This window comes from Bombyx mandarina, chromosome 19 (assembly GCF_030267445.1).
Source record: "Bombyx mandarina strain Sakado chromosome 19, ASM3026744v2".
NCBI classification, from domain to species: Eukaryota; Metazoa; Arthropoda; class Insecta; order Lepidoptera; family Bombycidae; genus Bombyx; species Bombyx mandarina.
This window is the reverse complement of record NC_143225.1, coordinates 2,708,442-2,733,077: the sequence shown is the minus strand read 5'-3', so window position 1 is coordinate 2,733,077 and position 24,636 is coordinate 2,708,442. Positions and strand designations below refer to the sequence as shown.

The window sequence follows — 24,636 nt, the reverse complement described above, 5'->3', positions numbered from 1 at the left end:
TAAATACCACTTTAAAATATGTCATCAAAACATATTTAGACATTCTGTTTAGATATTTCGGGAAAAAGGCTACCGACAAAATCTCTTCGGAACTATATAAATAAAATAGTTTTATTCCGCAGTGAGTAAAACACTATTGTAAATTTGTTAAATATTTAATAATTAAGTGATTTTAGAGAGGAAGTCACAAGTAATGACGTTTGTAATTAATGAATAAATATTCTGTAGGTGTTTTTTTTTTCACGCGGTCCCTTGATAATTTTAAAATTTGAATCACTCTCAGGCGAAAGTGATTCAAATGGTGCGGCGCACCTTCCTTGGGGTGCGCTGCGGTAGTATGTTACGGACTTTAGAGTCAGCAAAACAATTAAAATAGATTGTAATAGTCTAAGAAAAACACGTACTCAAAATACGATAACATTTAGCATGCTAGAAATGGGCTGATGGCTTTGAACTACGCCATATCTTTGTGTTTTGCGACAAACGACAACTTTATAAAATCAGTGTAGCAACTTTTAAAAATCATCATATCGTTTACTTGGCAAATTCGAAGGACGAACTTGTCTTAGATTTCACCCATCTAAATCATATCATATTTGCACATAACAATATACCTACTTACTTCCCATTAAAGTATAAATTCTACAAATAAATAATACTCAACAATATTTAAAATAAAATGAGCCAAGAACGTTTATCGATAAAACCTGATAACATTGAAATCTTTTGTACAGCACTAAAGCCGCCATGTTTTGTGGCCAGATGACGTCACAGTGGCACGAAATTTTGGTTGACGTTTCATTTCCATAGGTTCCTACTTCATTGGTTTTGGGTTGTACATTATTTATTGACTTTGATATCGATTTAATATGATTGCTTATATAAAAAAAAATTATTTTATCATGCTTAAAACATACAAAAATAATAATCAAAACATATTTTATAGGATCTGAAGAAAGTCGATGCCCCAAAACTATTATCTATATATATTTAAATTCATTATGGAGCCCTCATCCGAAAAATCGGACACCATTTTTCGGTCGGAAGCTATTGATCATGACACTAATCATAAATACCTCTAAAATATGTCATCAAAACATATTTAGACATTCTGTTTAGATATTTCAGGAAAAAGGCTACCGACAAAATCTCTTCGGAACTATTTAAATAAAATAGTTTTATTCCGCAGTGAGTAAAACACTATTGTCAACTCGTTAAATATTTAATAATTAAGTGATTTTAGAGAGGAAGTCACAAGGAATGACGTTTGTAATTTTATTAACGAATAAATGTTCTGTAGGTGTTTTTTTTTATCAGGCGGTCCCTTGATAAGTTTAAAATTTGAATCACTCTCAAGTGAGAGTGATTCAAATGGTGCGGCCTGCCTTCCTTGAGGTGCGCTGCGGTAGTGTGTTACGGACTTTAGAGTCAGCAAAACAATTAAAATAGATTGTAATAGTCTAAGAAAAACACGTACTCAAAATACGATAACATTCAGCATGCTAGAAATGGGCAGATGGCACTGTACTACGCCATATCTTTATGTTTTGCGGAAAACGACAACTTTATAAAATCAGTGTAGCAAATTTTAAAAATCGTCATGTCGTTTACTTGGCAAATTTGAAGCACGAACTCGTCTTAGATTTCACATAATATCTAAATCACATCATCTTTGCACATAACAATATACTTACTTCCTATTAAAGTATAAATTCTACAAATACATTCACTCAACAATATTTAAAATAAAATGAGCCAAGAACGTTTATCGATAAAACCTACTAACATTAAAATCTTCTGGGCAGCACTAAAACCGCCATGTTTTGTGGCCAGATGACATCACAGTGGCACGAATTTTTGTTGACGTTTCATTTCCATAGGTTTCCTACTTCAGTGGTTTCAACCAACGGCCACAATTATAATTTATTTATTTATTTATTTATTACCTACCTATAATTTATTTACCAATTTTTATGAGTTATTTGAGTCGAACCATTTTATATTTTTATATGAAAATCGGAATCTCTCATACATTTAATATATTCAGTCACGCTTTATTTATGTTACTAAGCAACTGTTTGATCGGTATTGAAGAAATTTTAAATATACGTAATAAAAGGCAGAACATTCTGAAGGACAGTGTAAAACCAATCCTATAAGGGATACTATTATATTATTAATTAATAAGACTTAATAAATAAGAAAAAGCTGAATAAACAATAAAAACTTCAGAAATAAGTTTAATATGGCTTTCAATCGCGGAAATGTAAGTAGACAGCAAAATTTTATATTTTTTCATGGCTCATAATTTGTATACAGAGATTTGGTAAAATACAACTAAATCCGTATCCGTGTATCAATTATTTTAAGTTTAGTTAAAAATTGCAATTGACAGTTAGGGAATAAATCAAATACTTGACTTCCGCGTGTCAATTATCTCGCAGAACCAAACATACCAGAGACAAATATTCTCGCTCCAAGTCGATTCATCTTCGAGTCTGTCCTGATTCTGCTCTAGTAAATGTGTCGGATCCCATCTATATCGATTATACCTATATTTTTCCTACCTAAGCTGCTAGTCTTGAGAGACTATTTCAGAAAGTGGGCTGGGTCTGTGAGTTAATTCGCTCGTCGAGCCCTTCGTCGCAAGCGACGGGTTCGACGAGGACGGAGACCGGTGCTTGTGGTGCCTAAAAGCACCGTTAATGGATGGGGAAGATCCGTAATGACGTGTTTTGGGCGACGTCGACTGTTTACCATTCGTCTACAGGATCGGGTATGATTATATCGATTGGTGACCGACTAAAACGCTAAACACTGATAACAACAGCATCAAAAGAAGCCGAATGCTACCTATATTTAAAAAAGAAGAAGAATAGAATGCGTAACATGTTTTCGCATTGGACGTTCAAATAATGACAAGAAACAACTAGAAACTAAATGCCGCATTCTCGAACATACATAATACACATTTTATTCTCCGACCTAATCATTGGCGTTATCAACTATTTCTGGTAACGGTTATGTAACCGGTAGGTATTTGTTTTCAATAACGTTATTGATAACCGTTGTCAAATACCGGTATTAAAACGAATTGAAAACTACGTTGGTTAATTTTCGTTTCGTTAAAGAGTAACTCTAATCTATATCTATACAAATATTATAAAGAGGAAAGATTTGTTTGTTTGTTTGTTTCGAATAGGCTCCGAAACTACTGGACCGATTTGAAAAATTATTTTTCCATTAGAAGCCGACATTGTCCCTGATGAACATAGGCTACTTTTTTTTTAATTTTTTTTATTTATTTTTTTGGTTTCATGTGTGTTTTAATGTTTCCGAAGCGAAGCGAGGGCGGGTCGCTAGTATAAAATAAAGTAGAAACTAACTAGCTACCAACTCGATACCTATCTTCTGACTATATTACCTACTGTACTCTTATTTCCCGATGTTAATCCGATTCCCGATTTGAATTTTTATTATTATTTTATATTCACACTAGTTTAATATTGTACGTATACGTATAACAGCACTCGCACATACCTACAATTAAAGTCAATCAAATATATCACACAAATTCTAATTTAAACAAAAAAGCTTTACACCGCTCGAACAAAACAAACTCTGTGTGTAATATTTTTGTTTGTCAACATCAGAAGTAGCCTTAGCTAAATAGACATAAGGGCGTCTTCGGCTTATATCAATATTCCTAAAACGAAGATATTCGCTCCGTCTCTGTTATAAACGTTCAAGTATCACTTAGAAATAAGGAGAAGGCATAATTATTTTGGTTATTGTTCATTCGGTTATCTGAAACAATCTCAATATTCTCAATACTTGATAACTGCCTGTTAGCGATGCCAATAACGTTATGTTACGCTACTGAACTGACAACGGTTTTCAGTTACGTTTCGCTATAGCGGACACATGTATACTCCGACCTCACTTTACAGTGGGGTGCACCGGGGTGCGGCTTAAACTGAATCAATCCTCAATCTCTTTCTAAAGTCCCTGTACTTATTTGATTATGTATAAATAACAAAAAAGTTTTTAATTTTTTTTATTGCCCTTGTATGCAGAACGAGCACACGGCCCACCTAATGGTGAATGGTTACCGTCGCCCATGGACTTCAGCAATGCCAGGGGCAGAGCCAAGCCGCTGCCTACCGTTAAGTACTCTCCACAAACCTCGTTTGAAGAAGGACATATCATAGCGATCGGGATGGTACGTGGCAAAAAAGATTTCTGTGTGCTTAGTGCGAGTTTCTTAACTTTCTCGATAGTGTAAAAGTTAAACCAATTTTGTATACAGTTGCAACAGCGCCCCTAGCGGCAAATATAAGCAAACGATCCCATTCCATACAAATATGAGCTAACTTTTACGCTGTTGAGAACGTTAAAAAACTCGCACTAAGCACACTGGAAGCGCACTGTGGATGAACGTAGTGGCTCTAGGTAGTATGGATGAACTCTACTCCGGTTCCGGGTGTTGCGATGGTAAAATCAAGATGATGGTATAATTTCAAACAATTCCTTAGAGCACTCCCCATGGAACATACGGTATAAAATACAGAGAGAACTAAAGTCCCTCCTCAGACCTAGAGGTTTCAAACGATCCGTGAGAACTGGATCCGTTAAAACAACGTTATGTCCTTTTTTACTAATTATTTTCAAAGTTCCGTATAATGGACAATTTTCGTCCTCTTGTAGTGAAAATTAACAAAAAAATCGGTTGTCTGTAAAGTCGGTTTACTGACGATAGTTGAACGTGACAAAGTTATAAGAAAATACGCCTCAGAGCGAGGTAACGCCGCATGAGTCATGTTTTTTCGTGCGTGCAGCCGGCTCCATCGAATTATAAGACGTTGTCACGTCAAAAAAAAAAAGAAAAAGAAATGAAACTGAAAAATGTGTATATTTAAACTTTAAAAAAATTAAGCGGTGTTAAGCTCAATATTTAATGGTCAACGAATAACACCATAATCGAAATCATTAGATTATTCAAAATGTCTGAGATAACAAACTTGCAAACCCTAAAAGTACCATTAATTTTGTGTATTTAAAATATGCTTCCACCAACAATAATTTAAATAGAAATACCAACTGCATTATTTTACATAATTCCGTACTGTATTCTTCGTAATCACACTTTTATAAACCACCGGTCGGTCTACACTTTTCACTACAGAGCTCCGTATGATGAGTGCGAGTTTTTTATCTTCTCAATCGCGTAAAAGCTCACTCAAATTTGTATGGAGTTGAAACAGCGCCCTTAGCGGCAAAAGTAGGGGCGTTTTTACGCGATCGAGAAGTTATAAGACTCGCATTTAACATATTGCACATTTTTTTTTCACCGGACATCGCCCCCGCCACCACCATATTGCCACAGGGCAATCCGAAAATGAAATTGTATTAATTTAATTAATTATTTTAAATTATTTAACGTATAACTATTTTATAGTTATAAGTCGATGAAGGACTACAATTCTTTAAGTGATAAAAAAATTACAATTATCGTAATTCAATTTATTCATTTAAATTCAGAGTACTATGGTGTATGATAAATAAATGATTTTATGGAACATACTTAATTGTACTTTGTTGAGTAAATTATTAAATAAACAAATATATACAATAAGTGGGATATTAAAACAGATGTATGACAGCGTTTTAACGTACCGCATTTTGATTACAGTTCAGACACAATTGAGCTAGGTAATAAGGTATTAAGTACTGTTATTCTGTATCAAAATTTTAAATAATCATTTTAGATTAGAAAAATCGCATTTCGTACAAGGGGCAGATCTGCGCAATCACTAGATGTAAGCGGTCCGAAGGTGGATCACGGATCTTGCGGAGAGGGACGTTTGTTTTTACAAATCAAACCTGCTATAGCTGATCCGAGGCAGGCATTAGCACAAAGATCGCACACTTCGCTCTCAGGGTATGTAATACCTGCTTAAATTATCGTTATGCCGCGGCCGGTGCGAGTAACGCCTTCTGACGTCAGATAGCAAAAAAGGCCTTAAAATTAATATAGAGAGTATCGAAAGTCGAGTCTAGAACATTCTCGCAAGTTCCAGTGCTATCGAGAGTATTCAAACGTTCTAGTTCTATCGAGAATGTTCTGGAAAATTGTAGACCTAGTCGACTATAAAAAAAGGACACATGCGACAAGAAATTACTTTTATTCGAAGTAAAGCGATCACTTGAGGCGAAGCGAAAAACTGAATTGTGATAATAAACTCTACCTTAAGTTTCGTACACCAAACATTATTGCACTTTACAACAGAAACGATTTTATTCGAGAGGAGACGAAGGATGATCCCATAAATATCCAAGCAGTGGGGGAAGGGAAAGTTCAACTCTCACGGACGCCTCAAGAAAAAGATCGACTTCCTGACAGGATAAGCCTTGACAGGTAGAGAATTTAAACATCCTATTTATATTGACGCTTGAAAGGCAAACGTGACTAAGCGACAATGCGTGAACTTTACAGTAGACTAATTTAAAGTTGAAATACCTGAAAAAAATTCTATTTTAACGAATTTAGCTGTAGGATTGAAATGATTTTAGAAACATTTTTTTTTTTTCGCATCGAATTTTTAAGGTTATTGGTTATTGTCTATCTATCTAGGTTATTGCCTATCATTTATGTACAAAGCAGTTATTGTCGCTTAACCACGTTTGCCTTTAAAGCGTCGATATGAATCACATGATGGTTCAAGAATTCGTTCTATTAATTTAGACGGCAACCGTCATAATTTAGTTTTAAATTTGTCAATGTTTTATTTATTTATAGGGCACACAATACACATTACAAGCTAGAAAAAAAGATACACATAAAAAACAACAAGTAAAAGATTTGGCTTGTAACTTATGCCATGTGCGCACGACTAATCAAAATAAATGTAGGTACTAAATACACAATGTTCCTAAAACTATGGATAAAATAATAATATGATAACGAAAACTGACCTAACTTATAATGTTATAAAAGTAATTCTACATACAATAAACACTAAACACTTACTTTGTTAATAATGTTCAACCAAATCGTAATATGACTATAAAATAAGGTGTACCTACTTTATTCTAGTCATATTCGGTTTTTGTGGATAATTTCATTACAGAGATACGAACGCATTTAATTTAAAATTATTTTATTCAAGGCGCGGACTCTCCTCCATCCCACATATCGTCGGCGAACCAGGCTTACGTCTCTTATCTCTACAGCACAATCTTATAAACAGTCTAACGGGACTAACACCACTTGACCTCGGGAAACTGGTGTTCTTAGACGTCTACGACAATCAGATCGACAAAATAACAGCTCTGGATAGATTGTTTAGTTTGAGGGTACTTCTGATGGGAAAGAACAGGTAATTGTCTGACTACCGATCTTTCTGGGTCTACCAATTCGGAATCTGGAATAAAATTCCCTCCACGGATTTTAATGAAAATTATTGTTTTCAGAATCAAAAGAATTGAAGGTCTTTCGAATTTAATAAAATTAGAAGTATTAGATTTACACGGTAATCGAATAGGAAAAGTGTGTGGTCTTTCCAATTTGGTCGAACTCAAAGTTCTTAATCTTGCCGGGAATCAAATTAAGGGTATCGGTATTACCGATCTACAAGGTCTAGCTTCGTTGAGAGAGTTAAATTTGAAACGAAATCGCTTAAGGAAACTACAAGGTTTCCTAAACACGCCCAAATTGCAAAAACTTTACCTGGGCAACAATGACTTGCAGAGGTATGATTTATTTACAAAAAAACACTTAAGCCTTGCTGATGTGAGATTACATGATGACGATTGGTTTGATTGATTTCAGCGTCGAAGACATGTCAACGCTGAGTGAAGCCACTTCGCTTATAGACATTTCTTTAGATGGGAACCCCGTGGCTCTAGGAGGAGATTGCACTCCATTTCTTGTGTCTTATCTTCCGAATTTGTTGACTTTGACTAATATGCATATCACCGAACAGGTTCGTTGATAATAATTATTAATTTTGGGTTTCAAATTACGTTGGCACTTCTGTTTTTATCCATGTAAACATGTTCCGAGTCAATGTATGTAAATCTAAATAGGATGGTAAAATGGGTTTTATTTTATTAAAAGCTCGTGATTACAATCCCATATTCCGAGATTTTGTGCCTTGGTTAATTTTGTGGTCTAGGCACTTACGATTTCATAATCCATTTGGCCACCGGTGCCCATAACGTGTTCTCTGATTAGGTGAGGAGGGCTGCAATGGCGTGGCGGAATAACAAGGAAGCAGCCCATGCCGCTTATTGTGCCCTCGGTGGAAATGCCCAACAAGAAGCAAGACGCGACCAAATAATTAACAACGCTCGCACTAATTGGGAATTATTAAGGTACGTGGAAGTTTTTCACACAAATCATATAACAAAATAGTTTATAAACATGAATTTACTTTTAGATCAGAAAACAAATGTTTCGTTAATGTAATGAGTCCAATGAAAAATTTGGACTTGGAAAAGGAATTCGGCCTTGAAGCCACAGCTGAGATATCGCAAAGTTGCAACCAAACCATGGATGTAGCGGGCCTGCCTGATGTTGTAGTACCTCTACAGCAACTAGAAACTGAGGATTCGGATTGCAAAAACAATAACAGCGATACAAACGTCAAAGTAGTTGCCGAAGCGCCTAAGCCATCTCCTATTAGAAAACTTCAGAGGAGCTCCACAGTTCGGAAACCATCAGAGAGACGTGTCAATTTTTCTGATAGAAGTGCCTCTCAGGACACTGACGCTTCGCATTCAACTTCCACGAGCAGTGACTTAAGATTGCCACCTATTTTGCTACCGATCATCTCGTCTTTGGAAAACGTAAAGCTAACAGACAGTACTGATCATGTTCTGAAGCGATGGGAGAGTATTTCTAGCGTAGAACCAGTCATAGATTCTTCATTTAGTTCGTTTCCTTCTTCGTCGAGCGACAGCGAAGAAGAAAATAGCAAAAGACCGATTCGTCGTATGCCGACAGCGCTGAGGCGTCGCGAAAAGTTTAGCACGATGCGTTCCAGGTCTGTTTGTGACCCGGAAAGTCGAAGAGTAAAGGGTAAGAATTCTGAAAACAGTGAAATTGCGAGTAACTTATCAAGCAGCACGAATATAGCTTCTTCAACGTCGGGAAGCGATCATAATTCGAAGGTTTTGAGACGTGACGGCTCTCTCAACAGTAAACTAACCAATAGAAATATTCGAAGCGCGACAATCTCACGACGAAATGAAAGAGCCTCTTCAGCGAACAGAGCTTCGACAGCAAGAGTCAAGTCTGGCAAAAGCCTATCTAGTTTCAAGACTTCGGAACCGGTACCAAAAGCTATAATACCAATGTCAAAAGATAGGGAACAAGGTCAGTTCTAATCCGATATCGAAGAGTTTCAATCTGTTTTAGTAAATTTGTAATTATGAAACGTTATTCCGATCTAGGTGTTGATTATTTAGTGGAAGTCTGTAACGGCTTGGTGAGCGCGTGGGGCGCTGGAGCAGTACGTCGGTTAGCGAGAGATTGGGAATGGGAAAAAGCTCGCACAGTTACCAAAGCTGCCTTTCATTACGTTCATTTCAACGCCGTCGCTCAATCTCTGCCCGAATTGAAAAGCAAGTGAGTATTTTTTTTTCTGCAATACATTTGGCTATCGTGATTAATCAACCTAATCAGCCCATAGTCGTCTCTTACCCAGGCCTCGGCCTATGTTCTAGCACCACCTATTTCTTGCCGGCCATGCTTCATAGGTCTTTGCTCCAACTTGTTGCGGCGGTGACCCACATCACAGTTCCCGAGACGCGAACTCTATATAATGTCGTGATTAATTGACTTTTATTTTTATTTTTATTGCTTAGATCGGTGGACGAGCTCACAGCCCACCTGGTGTTAAGTGGTTACTGGAGCCCATAGACATCTACCACGTAAATGCGCCACCCACCTTGAGATATAAGTTGTAAGGTCTCGGTATAGTTACAACGGCTGCCCCACCCTTCAAACCGAAACGCATTACTGCTTCACGGCAGAAAATAGGTAGGGCGATGGTACCTACCCGCGCGGACTCACAACAGGTCCTACCACCAGTAATTACGCAAATTATAATTTTGCGGGTTTCACTTTTATTACACGATGTTATTCCTTCACCGTGGAAGTCAATCGTGAACATTTATTGAGTACGTATTTCATTAGAAAAATTGGTACCCGCCTGCGGGATTCGAACACCGGTGCATCGCTTCAACACGAATGCACCGGACGTCTTATCTTTTAGGCCACGACGACTTGACATGATAAATAACTGATTAAGTAGCATCTTTATGGATTTCAACTTAATTGTTTTATGACTCAGATTCCCGAACGTGACACACATATCAGTGCGGGCGACAGGCTTGCAATGGTTGGGCCAGCTACACGCTCTAGCGGAATTAAGAGGTATCACTGGCCTAGCGGTTTTGCCAGAAGGTAATCCTATACACGCAAAGATCTGGCGTGAATATTCCGTTTACAGACTTGCTCACTGGGGCTTGAAGGAAATCAACGATGAGCCGGTAAGGAAAACAAAAATTCAAACCAGTTTTTGTTTTTTAGTAATTAAAAGGTTTTTAGTAATGAGAAAGCCGCCTAACTACTTAAGATAACTAACAGTTAGCAACCCTAAATATACTGATACTGAGTTGAGTAGCAGCAGGTTAAATGTTTTTTTTTTTTTTTCTTGCTTAAACGGGTGAATGAGCTAAGTGGTTACCGGGGCCCATAGACATTAACAACGTCAATGCTGCCACCCACCTTGACACATGAGTTCTAAGTCTCAGTTCCAACTAGACTTGCGCAAAACATCACTCCTCAATGTAATGTGATATGACATCACTTTTACAGACAGGTGATATTACTCGAAAACATTACACATCACTCTTAACATTACTCGGTGCGTTCAATAGATACTGTGACGACGAATACATTGTATCTATACACCCGAATCATTACCTAAGTGATGTGTATCAACACATCACTTAGGTAATGATTCGGGTGTGTCATTACAGTAGTGTATTACAATACAAAGTATGAACTTTGTATTGTAATACACTGTTATATTACTTGACAGAGATTGACTTACTTAATAATATAATAATTTTATTTTTTACTTAATATAATTTATTGTGGGATGAACGGATTTCATATGGCGACTTAGACTGCAAATTGAGCTCGACAATAATGTTAATATACGAGAGCAGTAGATGCATTGTTTCGGCGCGATATCCTCAAAGTGCATCCAAGGAGGACTGTACTTTCATTTAGACGCCGTTATTTCTTTCACTTATTAAACACGCATTAAAACAAATAATAAAACTATCTTCAAACAAGTGCTTAAGTAATTCAAATCAAACACAAAAATTAATATGAAATATTACTAAACAATTACGAGCGACTAGCGATTTTACAAAAGTTGCGAATAAAAAATTAAGTAAGTACTTGGGGGAAACTACCGGCTGGCCGCATGAAAAATATAAACACAAATACCTATATTAAAATTCAGACGTACCATAGGTATAAAAATGTACCTAGCGGCCGGGACATACGGTTCCAAATCACTAGGAATAATTCCGTGTCGCTTGCTCATTTATTTTGCGTCGATCGGTCTGTCTCGCTCGCTCGGTTCCGTTCGTGTATTAAGCAACATTACACGACAAAGAAAGAAACATGTTGGGTGATGGTGTGATGTTTGTTTCCTTCGCGTAATGTGTGATGTTGCATTACATCGTAGAGTAATATTACCCGAGTAATATCACTCGCATTACTTACACATGTCTAGTTCCAACCCGGAACCGGATTCAAAAGGAACTCATCACTGCTTCGCAGTAGAAATAGACGAGGTGCTGGTGCCTATCCGTGCGTGCTCATAAGACGCCCTATAGCTAGGAAATACGCAAATTATAAAAATAATGCATAAATTTAGTCTACAGTTTTGATTTTGCAACTTTATTTTATTGAACAAAAGTCTCGTCGCGCGACCCTCTCCTGTACTTGTAACATTAATGTTCGTAAATTCTCACAAGCAGGTAACTGACGACGAAATAAAATCAGCGAATCGAACGTATAATGGTTTAAGTGACCTGGTTCTTCGCGCGCTGCCGGATGCTCCACTCCAACCACTTTTGTCTAGGTTAGGAAGGAGTGGCCACAGCAACATCAGCGCAAAAGCCTGGTTAAGGGCCGCTGACCCTGCGCTGAGAGATGTCATCGCTAAAGAGGCCTTACAGTTCAAGAAGGGGCAAGTTTCGCAAGTAAGGACTAATCATTTGGATATTATTATTTTTTATTCTTTATTACTAACTAATATTATAAAGAGGGAAGATTTGTTTGTTTGTTTGTTTCGAATAGGCTCCGAAACTACTGGACCGATTTGAAAAATTATTTTTCCATTAGAAGCCGACATTGTCCCTGATGAACATAGGCTACTTTTTTAATTTTTTTTTTTTTTTTTTGGTTTCATGTGTGTTTTAATGTTTCCGAAGCGAAGCGAGGGCGGGTCGCTAGTTCTTTATTAAAGCCATACACCTATTAGGTTAAGTCGCCTATTTGGAAAATTGAGGATCTTAATTTAAAATTTCTCTCAATTTATAATGTAACCTACATTTCCTAATGTACAATTTAGACACGGCAGCTTAGCATACGAGCGACTAAATGGTGAATGGTCAACATCGTTCTTGGATGGTCAGGGGATAAGTTAGCATAAATAACCCCTGTAAGCTCGCTGTGGATGAGCACAGCGGTTACTGGAAACAGAGGCGAGCACTGCGTTGATGATGAAAGGTACAAAATGTAAAAATGGAGACGACGCGATCATCTCAAACATTGCTCAGAGTATACTACATGGAACATACAGAATCAAACGAAGTGAGGACTAAAGTCCATCTGTAAACCCAGAAATAAACCTGAAGTATATTTGCGAATACTTAGGGTTGGCACTCTTTCACTATGAATTTTTCATGAGATACCTACATCGAGATATCGACGGTTGCGTTGTGGTTTAAACGATTTTCCTACCGCTGCCTTGCTACCCTACGTAACATGTCATAGCAACCGCTTTTTCGTAGATCAATATAACTTATTGATCACCGAAAAGTGTGTACCCGGTGTAAATACATTATTTAACGGGTTCTTCGGTAGACAGACAAAAATACCAGAACACTCATAAAATGTGAAGATCGTTTTTTTTTTTTTGTTGCTTCGATGTGTGGACGAGCTCACAGCCCACCTGGTGTTAAGTGGTTACTGGAGCCCATAGACATCTACAACGTAAATGCGCCACACACCTTGAGATATAAGTTCTAAGGTCTCAGTATAGTTACAACGGCTGCCCCACCCTTCTAACCGAAACGCATTACTGCTTCACGGCAGAAATAGGCGGGGCGGTGGTACCTACCCGTGCGGACTCACAAGAGGTCCTACCACCAGTAATCATCGTCGATCGTAGTGGGAATCCGTTAAATAATAATGTTTTAATGTAGATTGCCGCGAAGTTTGAAACAATTCGTTTAAATACTCTTAGTCTAACAATTGTATTGTGTTTTTATCCGTTTTTTTTTTTAATTGAAGCGTGTCATACACGTTTGTAACGGCCACAATCAAATAGCATTGTGAAATCATGGGACAGCCGTTGCACTATACGACTTTGACCTTTTGTGTCGAGATAGGTTATGACGTGACGAATCTGATGTCTATCGGCTCAATTAACTAGATAACAACAAGTGAAGTCGTTCACGTGTCTACGCAATAAAATATCCATCAATTGCACGTCACTGCAATTGCAAATCGTTTAGAGCGCCCGGACCGATTTTGCTATAGTTGGCCGTTTGAGGCCCATATAAAATATAATGTCATTATTTTCTTCGGTTTTCTTTTGTAGTGGGTATAATTAAAACTATCTACCTATAAAAAACACGAAGACTGTAAAGTACCCGAAAAGTCGCTAATAATGTAATGACAATGAAAACCTGAGTTTGAACCCGCAAATGAAGTTTTAATTGGTATTAAAATGTTCGTGATTAAAATGGTCTAAGTGAGATTATCATCGAATAGAATATTCGAATTGGGCTTTTTTTTCCTACATATTCGCTGGTAGTCTCTGGGGATATTCCAGCTACGCCCGAACGGGTAGGTGAGCTCATGGGCTTAGCTTGAGAGAATTTGATAACACTAGCCCTAGGAAGAGCAACGAATTGGACATGACGACGTCTAGTTGACTGTCAGTTGCTCTTTAATAAACTTAAACTCTATTTCTCTTTTGTCGTATCACGCTTGTCAGAGCGGTCGTGATCGTCATCCAGTGTCATTGCTGTAGGTCGATGTTATGCGCCTCACGAGCAATCGCCACTCCTCCCGTTTTGTGGTGAGTCTGGTACACTCATTCAAACAGCCAACTGCCGACTTGGTCGGCCCATCGCATGGGCAACCTTCCACGTACCGTCTGGTGCCTTCTACTTTGAACGAACGACAAGGCGCTCTGTGGGCTCGCTTCCTCGCTTGGACCTATGCCCAAAAATTTATAATATGCGCCCATGCACGAGCGCCGAAGTTGTATAATAAAATAAAGTTAAATATATAGTAGTGTTAGTAATCCTGTGTGCTTAGCGTAAAAGTTAGCCCAATTTTGTATGCAGTTGGAACAGCGCCCCTAGCGGCAAGCGTAGGCAAACGATCCCATTCCATACAAATATGAGCTAACTTTTACGCTATCGAGAACGTTAAAAAAAAAACTCGCACTAAGCACACTGATCCGTTATATCCGATCTTATAGTAATCGGCAAACTTCGTGAGCAAATGACCTTGACTGCGCAGAACCGAATTTTAGATCACTTTGGTGGTGAGGGTGAGGCGCGACGGCAGGGGAAATCGTATCGAGCGCGTTATTGGTAGATCAGTCGAACCCTGCGTCCCGCACTGCGCCCTCATTCCGCTTGCTCCCAAAAGTACGCTTGCGTACAGTGGAAAGTCTATCGTTATTAATCGTTAAGTTATTTGTTATAATTGCTTGTGGACTTTGTTGCCATTGCTATTTGTTGAGTGTTTGTTGATTTTTTATAAAACATACACTATGCCGTGACAAACTGGTGTAGTACTTAAAAGAAAGGGTAGAAAATTTGTGTACGACGTATATTGCTTCTTTATAAAACATGGGAAGAATGATATGGAAAAATTAAAACAGACTTCGGAAGCAATAAAAACATTAGTGAGTACTGTTAGGTGCATTATTAACGAAGCTAAAGGCTCTGGCTTGCTCGCCGTGTTTCGGACTCCGGGTAAGAAAAGATCAGGGAAGAAGAAAGTTACCGGAATGGATAGTTTCGTTCAATCTGTAATAAAAAGATGTAATCATAATAACTACATAACAAGCAGCGAAACTCCGTACCGTAGAAAGGCTTCGAAAAATTTAAAGAAGATATAAATTTTAATGGCTCGGAATTAAGCTTACGACGGATTATGAAAGAGCTAGGCTTCAGATGGAAAAAAAGGACAGAAAATAATCGGAAGCTGGTAAATGAAAAAAGTAACATTCGATTACTACGAATCGAATATCTTCAAAAAATAATTAATTATAGACAAAAAAGAAGACCGAATCGACCGAGTTGTAAACTACGCCGATGAGCCCTATGTCGACTCATCACGATGATAGCGACTCGGGTGATGAAAACAGTGATGATGATGATGGTCAAGATTATGATAACGAAAAAAAAATTACAAATACCAGCTTCGCTTCAACTGAACCAAGACCTGGCAACAGCTCTAGTTTTGACTTAATAGAAGGAATATCTATTTTACCCCAAGATTAAATTATTACAATTATTAACCTATATGTTTTGTTGATGTTCTAATAAATATATAAATAAATACATATGTTGATTTTAATAATTTAATAGCATTATGACGCAGAGTAAGTAATGTTTTTGCACGTGAGTGTACCATGCGCAAACTTACCCCCACTACGTCGACAAATGCTCAAGAAGTTTGCCGGTTATTATACATCTCTTGATTTACTTCGCGTTGTCCGAAGGAGGATATGAGTTGGCGCGGCAGGGGGCGCGACCAGTTATGTCACGCGATTGATCTGGCCTGTGGCGCGGCGCAACGACTCCGGACGCTCGAGTTACAATGGCCGATGATTCTTGTTGAAATGATTGAGGACATCCTGCGTGACTTCAGCCAAATGGATACGCACGTTAAAGAGCAAATGAAGATATTGATGGACACTTTGTAGTTTTAAGATTATGTATTACTAGCGAACCGCCCTCGCGTCTCTTCCGAAACTGTAATTTACTATTGATTTCTCCACTATTTAATGAATGTTATTATACATATAAACCTTCCTCTTCAATCACTCTATCTATTAAAAAAAACCGCGTCAAAATCCGTTACGTAGTTTTAACCGTCCGATTAGTCTCCTCCCGACGATAGGAAAAATTTACGAACGGCTCCTTAGGAAACGCCTCTGGGATTTTGTTACCGCGAACAAAATTCTCATAGACGAACAGTTCGGATTCCGCTCTAAACACTCGTGCGTACAACAAGTGCACCGCCTCACGGAGCACATCCTGATAGGACTAAATAGGCGTAAACAAATCCCGACCGGCGCCCTCTTCTTCGACATCGCGAAGGCGTTCGACAAAGTCTGGCACAACGGTTTAATTTACAAACTGTACAACATGGGAGTGCCAGACAGACTCGTGCTCATCATACGAGACTTCTTGTCGAACCGTTCGTTTCGATATCGAGTAGAGGGAACTCGTTCTCGTCCCCGTCAACTGACTGCCGGAGTCCCGCAAGGCTCCGCGCTCTCCCCGTTATTATTTAGTTTGTATATCAATGATATACCCCGGTCTCCGGAGACCCATCTAGCGCTCTTCGCCGATGACACGGCTATCTACTACTCGTGTAGGAAGATGTCGCTGCTTCATCGGCGACTCCAGATCGCAGTAGCCACCATGGGACAGTGGTTCCGGAAGTGGCGCATCGACATCAACCCCACGAAAAGCACAGCGGTGCTCTTCAAAAGGGGTCGCCCTCCGAATACCACTTCGAGCATCCCACTCCCTAATAGGCGCGCAAACACCTCCGCCGTTAGCCCCGTCACTCTCTTTGGCCAGCACATACCGTGGGCCTCGCAGGTCAAATACCTAGGCGTCACCCTCGACAGAGGGATGACATTCCGTCCCCATTTTAAAACGGTACGCGACCGTGCCGCCTTCATATTAGGACGTCTCTACCCTATGCTTTGCAAGCGAAGCAAACTGTCCCTCCGTAATAAGGTAACTCTCTACAAAACTTGCATACGCCCCGTTATGACGTATGCAAGCGTAGTGTTCGCTCACGCAGCCCGCACCAACTTGAAGCCCCTTCAGGTTATTCAATCCCGATTCTGCAGGATAGCCGTCGGAGCACCATGGTTCCTGAGGAACGTGGATCTCCACGATGACCTGGAGCTTGACTCTGTCAGTAAGTATCTACAGTCGGCATCGCTGCGCCATTTTGAGAAGGCGGCACGACATGAGAACCCTCTCATCGTAGCCGCTGGAAATTACATACCCGACCCAGTAGACCGAATGGTAAACCGTCGACGTCGCCCAAAGCACGTCATTACGGATCCTCCTGATCCATTAACGGTGCTCTTAGGCACCACAAGCACCGGTCACCGTCCTTGTCGAACCCGTCGCTTGCGACGAAGGGCTCGACGAGCGAACTAACCCATAGACACAGCCCACTGAGTTTCTCGCCGGATCTTCTCAGTGGGTCGCGTTTCCGATCCGGTGGTAGATTCTGCGAAGCACTGCTCTTGCTAGGGTCAGTGTTAGCAACTCTCCGGTTGAGCCCCGCGAGCTCACCTACAAACGTTAGGGTGAAGCTGAAATAGCCTCTCAAGGCTATCAGCATAGGTAGGAAAAAAAAAAAAAAAAAAAAAAAAAAAAACGTAGTTTTAAAGATTTAAGCATACATAGGGACAGCAGATATAGGGACAGAGAAAGCGACTTTGTTTTATACTATGTAGTGATTTGCACCATGATAATACTACCTGTTATTATTAACTGTATTAATAATATAACTTTCAGTTATCAGCTTGCTTTTTTTAAGTGTCCTTTTTTATACTTAAATGGCCTGGACATTTTAAGGCGGCAGCTTAGCAGGCACACATCACATAAATTAAGTTATGAATAGTGTAATTTTATGTTGAAGTTAAAAGTAATGTAATCTAAATACATAAAAATGAATTGCTATTCGTTAGTCTCGCTAAAACTCGAGAGCGGCTAGACCGATTTGGCTAATTTTGGTCTTGAATTATTTGTGGAAGTCCAGAGAAGGTTTAAAAATTAGATAAATATGAAAATGCCCGGAATTAAATAAAAATAACAATTTTGTTTTTCCTTTAATGTGTTCCCCGTCAGACGGATTCCTTTTGTTTGTTTTAAGTTTATTTTATACAAAAGTTTATGTCTTTTATTTGTCGATTGAGAGGCACTACAAAGTCTGCCGGGTCAGCTAGATTGTAAAAAAAAAGTTGGACAATTTTTACAAATTCATCATAGCATCTAGACATTTTGAACATTGGAAGAGTGTGTCGATCAAACAAACAACAACGAACAAACAAATAGACATTGAAAATAATTTTGGAAATGACTGGTTTATGATGTTTATTTCTCTCCTTTAGCCAGTCCCTTTTCATTTTGTTATTTTGCTTCAATGTTCCAACACATAAGATTCCAATGTCTAAATGTCATAAATGTAGAATGCTTAAGACAGAGTGTAGCTGGTTCCATGGTGTTTATAAAACCGTTATACCGTCTCTTCATCATTATTATTGCCTTCCATTGTGACAGTAATTAAGACTCACTTTTCCAATGAATTCCGTTTATTACATTTCAAGTGTACAACGATATTAACAGAGAGCTCAGCTCTGTTCGACACAGTTCGACACTTCGCTAGAAGTAATAGTGTTCTGTGGTTCGACAGCTCGAACCCGAATGTTTTGTGCGACAATAGTCACTCGGCAATAGTGTTAGAACTGGCCTTCTTACTATATGTAACCATCATAAGTTTATTAAGAAGAATAGTTGTTGCCTAGCAACGGTTAGTTAGTCGTATAGTTCGAATATATTAAGTGGTCTATGGTATAATCTATGGTATAGTTTTATGTGAAAAATAAAAAGTTTGTATGTACATCCGAAGATTATGTTTTATTATTTAACACAATTACCACTTAAAGTAGAAAGTGGGGGTATCTTAGTCATGAATTCTCTTGAATAACGGTATTCAAGAAAATTCAGACGGCTTAAACAGTTGTTGACATGCGTAACGTTAAATAAATCACAAACTAACTATTTTTAATTAACTAAATAGTGACGTTGCGCTACTGCCTTAAAACGCAAATATTTTAAAGGAAAATATGAACCCTCCATGTAAAGTAATGCCTTAATTTAAACTTTCTTGACTGAATGTTTTTTTTTTATGAGGCATTCGATTGTAAAACCAACGCGGCATCTCTGCTGTTCTTTTTCCACATCGTATACTACTTACGGGCTACATTCATTCGCACCTCCAAAATATTCAAATCGTTCAGAAATTGGTTACTCAACAGTTCGCCAACGGGTTGTCAAAATAAAGTGGTTCGAGCTCGTGAATCGCTCAGAGTGCTGCGAGTTTTTTAACTTTCTCGATAACATAAAAATTTACCCAGATTTAATTTTGTATGCAGTTGAAACAGCGCCCCTAGCGGCAAACTTAGGCAAACGTTCTGATTTCACACAAAATAATTGTTTAACTGTCGTCAATGGATCCATGCATATAGATAATACACTTCACAAGTGTTACCCATAGTTAATACACTTAATATAAGTGTCACATAGCATCAATTTAAATTATAGTTATAAGTGTATTTCAGGAAGAAATTGAGTCGACTATTATCAAAGCCGGCAATCTGACTTTCGGACAATGATTGGTAAATCAGAAAAACGAATTATTGACTTTGTATTCCATTTTCAGTCACAAAACTCTTCGGAACGACATCTTAGATAAATAACAGGTTAACTATTAACCTTTATTTAATGCAGGTTTTGAACCATATTCTTTGAAGGAGACGATTATATTCAAATCAATCTGTATTGTCATATCAATAAATTTTTTTTGTCCAAATGCACAGATTGCCACCTTTGATAATAGACGACTCGATTATAAAGGACTTGGCTTCGGCCTTAATGAAATTTTTATTTCAGGATTTATTATAAATCATACAAGACCTGGCTTCGGCTTTTTTGAAAATTTATTTTAGAAATTATATAGAACAGACATAGATCCCTTTGCCTTTCCTAATAAGGTAAAATTGCACCCAAAAAAAGTCTATAGTGTCACCCCAATTTTTTATGTTTTTATTACTTACGACAGCAATGTTTTAAAAATTGGCTATAAGGTGGTCACGCGATGGATGACACTGAAAGCACAACTACATCTGCAGATGAGAACACTGGAAATTTATGCGATAATCCTACCAGGGACACTTTGGCTGAAGGTTTGTTAGGGCTCCTGAAGCCGACGGTAGATCAACTGGACGACAGAGTCAAAGCCACAAGGTATATAGAAAAAATTAAGTTGGAAGTAGCTTTTTTTTAACTACTGATTATAAATTTGAGCTTCATCTATAGATTCCGATAGTTTTATTATATTAAAACTAGATTCACTCATATATTTTAAACTAGTTTTAAATGATTGAAATTAGATAAAAATAATATATCAGTATTTAATAGACCCGTTTTTCTTGAAAAACTACCATTAAGAGACATACATTCGAATAAATATTCAAATCACACTACAAAAAAACATTATTGATTAACACAAATTTATTCTACAAACTTTTCATGTTGAATACATATCCTTTTTCGGCATTAAACATTCCAGAATAGCACAACTAGAATTGAAGCAACAAATAGATTCGCTCAACGAAGAACTCTTAAAAGTACGAGAGGCACTCAATAACCATCCCGACTTGGATCCATATGTGAAAAAACTCATTGCAGCAAAACATAAAGTGACAGTAGTCCTGAATGTTCTGCAAGCTTCTCAGGTTATTTTATGTTATTGTTATATGTAATATATATATTTTTTTATTGCTTGTAACCAGACCAGCATACGACCCACTTAATGTTAGGTGGTTATCATCGCCCATGGACATCAGCAATACCAGGGGCAGAGCCAGGCTGCTGCTAAGCTACTAAAATGCCTTAACTGGTTTTATTTGATACTTTTGTTTAATGTAGCCTTAAGTACTAACAATAAGAACTTGAAGGTAATCAAAATATGAAGACCAGTGCTTTGCGATATTCATTACCATTTACAATATACGCATGTAGTAAAAACAATTTATTCCTGCATTTTCAGGATAGAATAAATGAAATAAGGCGAATGATTGTAAAAGAAAAGAGTGTACGTACAACTGTTGTACAAACTACACTACAACCATCACCTCAGGAACCAGAGCAAAGTACGAGCAGTATTGCCCCAGAGCAAGGCACTATAAATTAACTATGGAAACTCCACATCAGAACCACATTGACAAGGCAGATTTCGATCACGTATATGAACCAGCTGAAGATAGCTTTCTTCTCATTGATGCTATAGAAAAAGATTTAGAAAACCTACGGTCTAGGAATCCTGCTTTATGCCTTGAAGTAGGCTCGGGTAGTGGTGTTGTAGTAACTGCATTTGGTATGGCATTCCCTTCAACATTCTGTATCAGTACAGACATCAACTTCAGAGCATGCATAATGTCAAAAAAAACTGCGGAATATAACAAGGTTATATTTGATTCAGTAAGGATGGATCTCGCAAGTTCGTTTGCTGATAATATATTTGATATCATAATATTTAATCCTCCGTATGTAGTGACAGATTCTGAAGAATGCGGTGGAGATGATATCACAGCCAGCTGGGCAGGTGGGGTCAAAGGGAGAGAAGTAACAGACAGATTGTTAGAAATGATACCAAAGAAATTAGCTAAAGATGGTACATTCTACCTTCTGCTGATTGAAGAGAACATTCCAGATGAGGTAATCAATATTATGTCTAATCATGGATTTAGATATAAAACTGTGGTAAGAAGGAAAGTGAGGAACGAACAACAAATAGTTTTAAAATTTTATAGAATAATATATTGAAATAAATATAAGAGAAATATATACTAAATAATGTTTTTATGAGCATTTTATTGTTTGATATTCTTTTTTACGGCATCTCCAAATGTTCGAGCACCATCTTCATTTTCTTGTGCTCCAGGCAATAATAAGCAATCTTTAATCCATCTTTGAATGTTTGGAAAACTTGATATATCCCATCCAACAGCCTGAAACATTTTGTGGGATGAACAACAGCATCAGAAAAAATAGAGCTGATTTACAGTCATAGTTAATAGAACAATATTTTTTTTTTTTTAAATGATTATTGTATAGCGTATAACATACATTTGTGTCTGTGGTAAGTCTGAATAATTGAAATACGTATAGCAAATGAAGAAGACTAAGTTATCTTAGATCATTTTTATTGATATTTTTAAGTTTGCAATAATAATCTATATGAAATATTTAAGGAATGAATTTAGATTTCTTAATTACATCATGAGAGATCACAAACCCCTTTAACTATTCAATACAAATTCAGAAATTTGTATCAACTTTTTAGTGTGAAGTGTTTTAGACAACATTTTCTTTGTATTAACTGATGTTCAATTTGTAGTATCAAGTTTTGAATGTTAGTTTGAATGACAAATTCTCAAAAGATACTTTATCTTACCAAAATACTAGACATAGATGCGTAAATAGATGTGTCTGCAATTGTGGGGTGATCAGCTGCCACCCACTTGGTCTTCTCTAAAAACTGATTGAGGAAACTCAATGTAGAGTTAAGGTCATCCTTTAAACTTTGTTTAATCTCCGTTTCACCCAGGAATAATATTGGAAACTAAATAAATCAGAAAAAAAAACAGAAATCATCATTTCATTATTATGTAACTGTGATTGATAGATCTAATGTATCCAAATTAGGTATATAGAAGTTTGTGGTCATTTTGAATTAACATACATTTGATAATTTTTTACATGGGATAGAGATAACAAATAATAACTACATAAAATTTACAGTTATTAGTCGTTTATTGTGAGCCAATACAGGTAGATACTACTACTACTTATTTGTCCCATGAATTAATGAAGAGTTTCCTTGAATAATGGAAAGTTCTCAAATTCAGTTACATATGTTCTTGAGTGACCACTTAATACCAGATGAGCTTTGGGCCTGCTAAAAAGTAGCAGTAGGCAGTAGTTAAAGCACTTTAAATTTTGGCTTAATTTAAAAAAAAATTTTTTGCCCAGTTACTCGTTCAGATCTTAAGCATAATAAATTAATACTCATTTTTATTTTTCCTACCTACGCTGAGAGCCTTGAGAGGCTATATCAGCGTAACCCTAACTTTTGTAGGTGAGCTCACGGGGCTCAAACCTGATGACGTTGCTAACACGAACCCTAGCAAGAGTCGTGCTTCGCAGAATCTACCACCGGATCGGAAACGCGACCCACTGTGAAGATCCGGCGAGAAACTCAGTGGGCTGTGTCTGAGAGTTTAATACTCACACAGATTGCTCTTATTTTAACATACAAAGATGCGCTGTCAAAGTATAATCTCTGGTTTACGACTGCGCGTTTTTGTAAATCCTTTGGATACCATTGATCGTCTTTTCCATATTTATCGGCTAAATAACATGCAATAGCTCTACTTTCCCATAGAACAAAGTTATTATCCTCCAGTGTAGGTACACAATGCTGTGGGTTTAGTTTTAAGAAACTTTCTTGCAGTTGTTCTTTTTTAAACAGATTTACTATTTCAATTTGTATTGGAATGCCTATGGCTCTAGCTGCGAGTAGTGCTCCTCTAGAAGGCCCGCTCACGGGGAAATGGTATAATTTTAAGGAAGACATTTGTATTAATAATTAGTTACAAGGGTTACAGACTATATTATGCAGTGGAATTTACAAATGGGTAACTAAGATCAATTATTTCAATTAACAACAACTTTACCGATTATGTTAGAGTCAAAAACAAATAAAAACAATAAAAAAAACTAAACTTTCACTTCTTTTTTCATTGTGGCAATCGACACGATTTTTTTTTTTAAATAAAATTAGCCGGATACAAGCCCATTGGCCACACAATTACTTGCGAAGTCATTATTGCCAGCGTCTGGCCCTGATAGAGATAAGTAGAAAGCGGGTAGGGAACTTAAGCACTGGATTTAATAAGGTAATTTTACGTACCTAAACTTATCCATCAAAATTAACGTAACTATGATTTTATTCCATCATCGGGAAAGTCATTTGTGAGAATGTTCTAAATGCGGATTTTATTAGACAAAATGGTCCCAAAAATAGTCGTTTTAACCACTGGCATGGTCACATCGATCGACTTCTTTAACTACCTTCGGTGAGTCGGCTGTAGAATGAAATGAATTTGAATTTCAGCAATGACTTTGATTTAGGAAATATTCTCGTCGAATACAACTGAGAGTTCGACGCCTGCAATCTTAAAAATGTAAGCATTA

At 37.5% G+C, this 24,636-nt stretch overlaps 4 protein-coding genes across 4 annotated transcripts; 3 read left to right on the top strand and 1 right to left on the bottom strand.

Annotated features, from left to right (window-relative positions):
- The first annotated feature begins 1,930 nt into the window (after positions 1-1,930).
- LOC114239355 (uncharacterized) lies at positions 1,931-16,265 on the top strand. The gene is made up of 12 exons (XM_089735240.1): positions 1,931-2,266; positions 5,769-5,941; positions 6,290-6,418; positions 7,170-7,379; positions 7,474-7,752; positions 7,832-7,985; positions 8,237-8,376; positions 8,442-9,379; positions 9,457-9,631; positions 10,359-10,557; positions 12,067-12,291; positions 16,062-16,265. The coding sequence occupies exons 1-12, from the start codon at positions 2,246-2,248 to the stop codon at positions 16,263-16,265; spliced, it is 2,847 nt and encodes a 948-aa protein (XP_089591366.1). The 5' UTR covers positions 1,931-2,245.
- Positions 16,266-20,409: 4,144 nt separating this feature from the next.
- On the top strand, positions 20,410-21,571 carry Snapin (SNAP associated protein). Its single transcript, XM_028169440.2, has 3 exons — positions 20,410-20,622; positions 20,948-21,113; positions 21,428-21,571. The coding sequence occupies exons 1-3, from the start codon at positions 20,474-20,476 to the stop codon at positions 21,569-21,571; spliced, it is 459 nt and encodes a 152-aa protein (XP_028025241.2). The 5' UTR covers positions 20,410-20,473.
- Positions 21,572-21,573: 2 nt separating this feature from the next.
- Positions 21,574-22,389, top strand: HemK2 (HemK methyltransferase 2). Its single transcript, XM_089735252.1, has one exon. It carries the CDS (start codon positions 21,574-21,576, stop codon positions 22,201-22,203), a length of 630 nt encoding a protein of 209 aa, XP_089591378.1. The 3' UTR covers positions 22,204-22,389.
- LOC114239294 (glutathione S-transferase 1) lies at positions 22,175-24,142 on the bottom strand. Its single transcript, XM_089735251.1, has 3 exons — positions 23,672-24,142; positions 22,835-23,002; positions 22,175-22,388 (listed from the first exon to the last, which is right to left on the bottom strand). Exons 1-3 carry the CDS (start codon positions 24,014-24,016, stop codon positions 22,251-22,253), a joined length of 651 nt encoding a protein of 216 aa, XP_089591377.1. The 5' UTR covers positions 24,017-24,142; the 3' UTR covers positions 22,175-22,250.
- Positions 24,143-24,636: the final 494 nt, after the last annotated feature.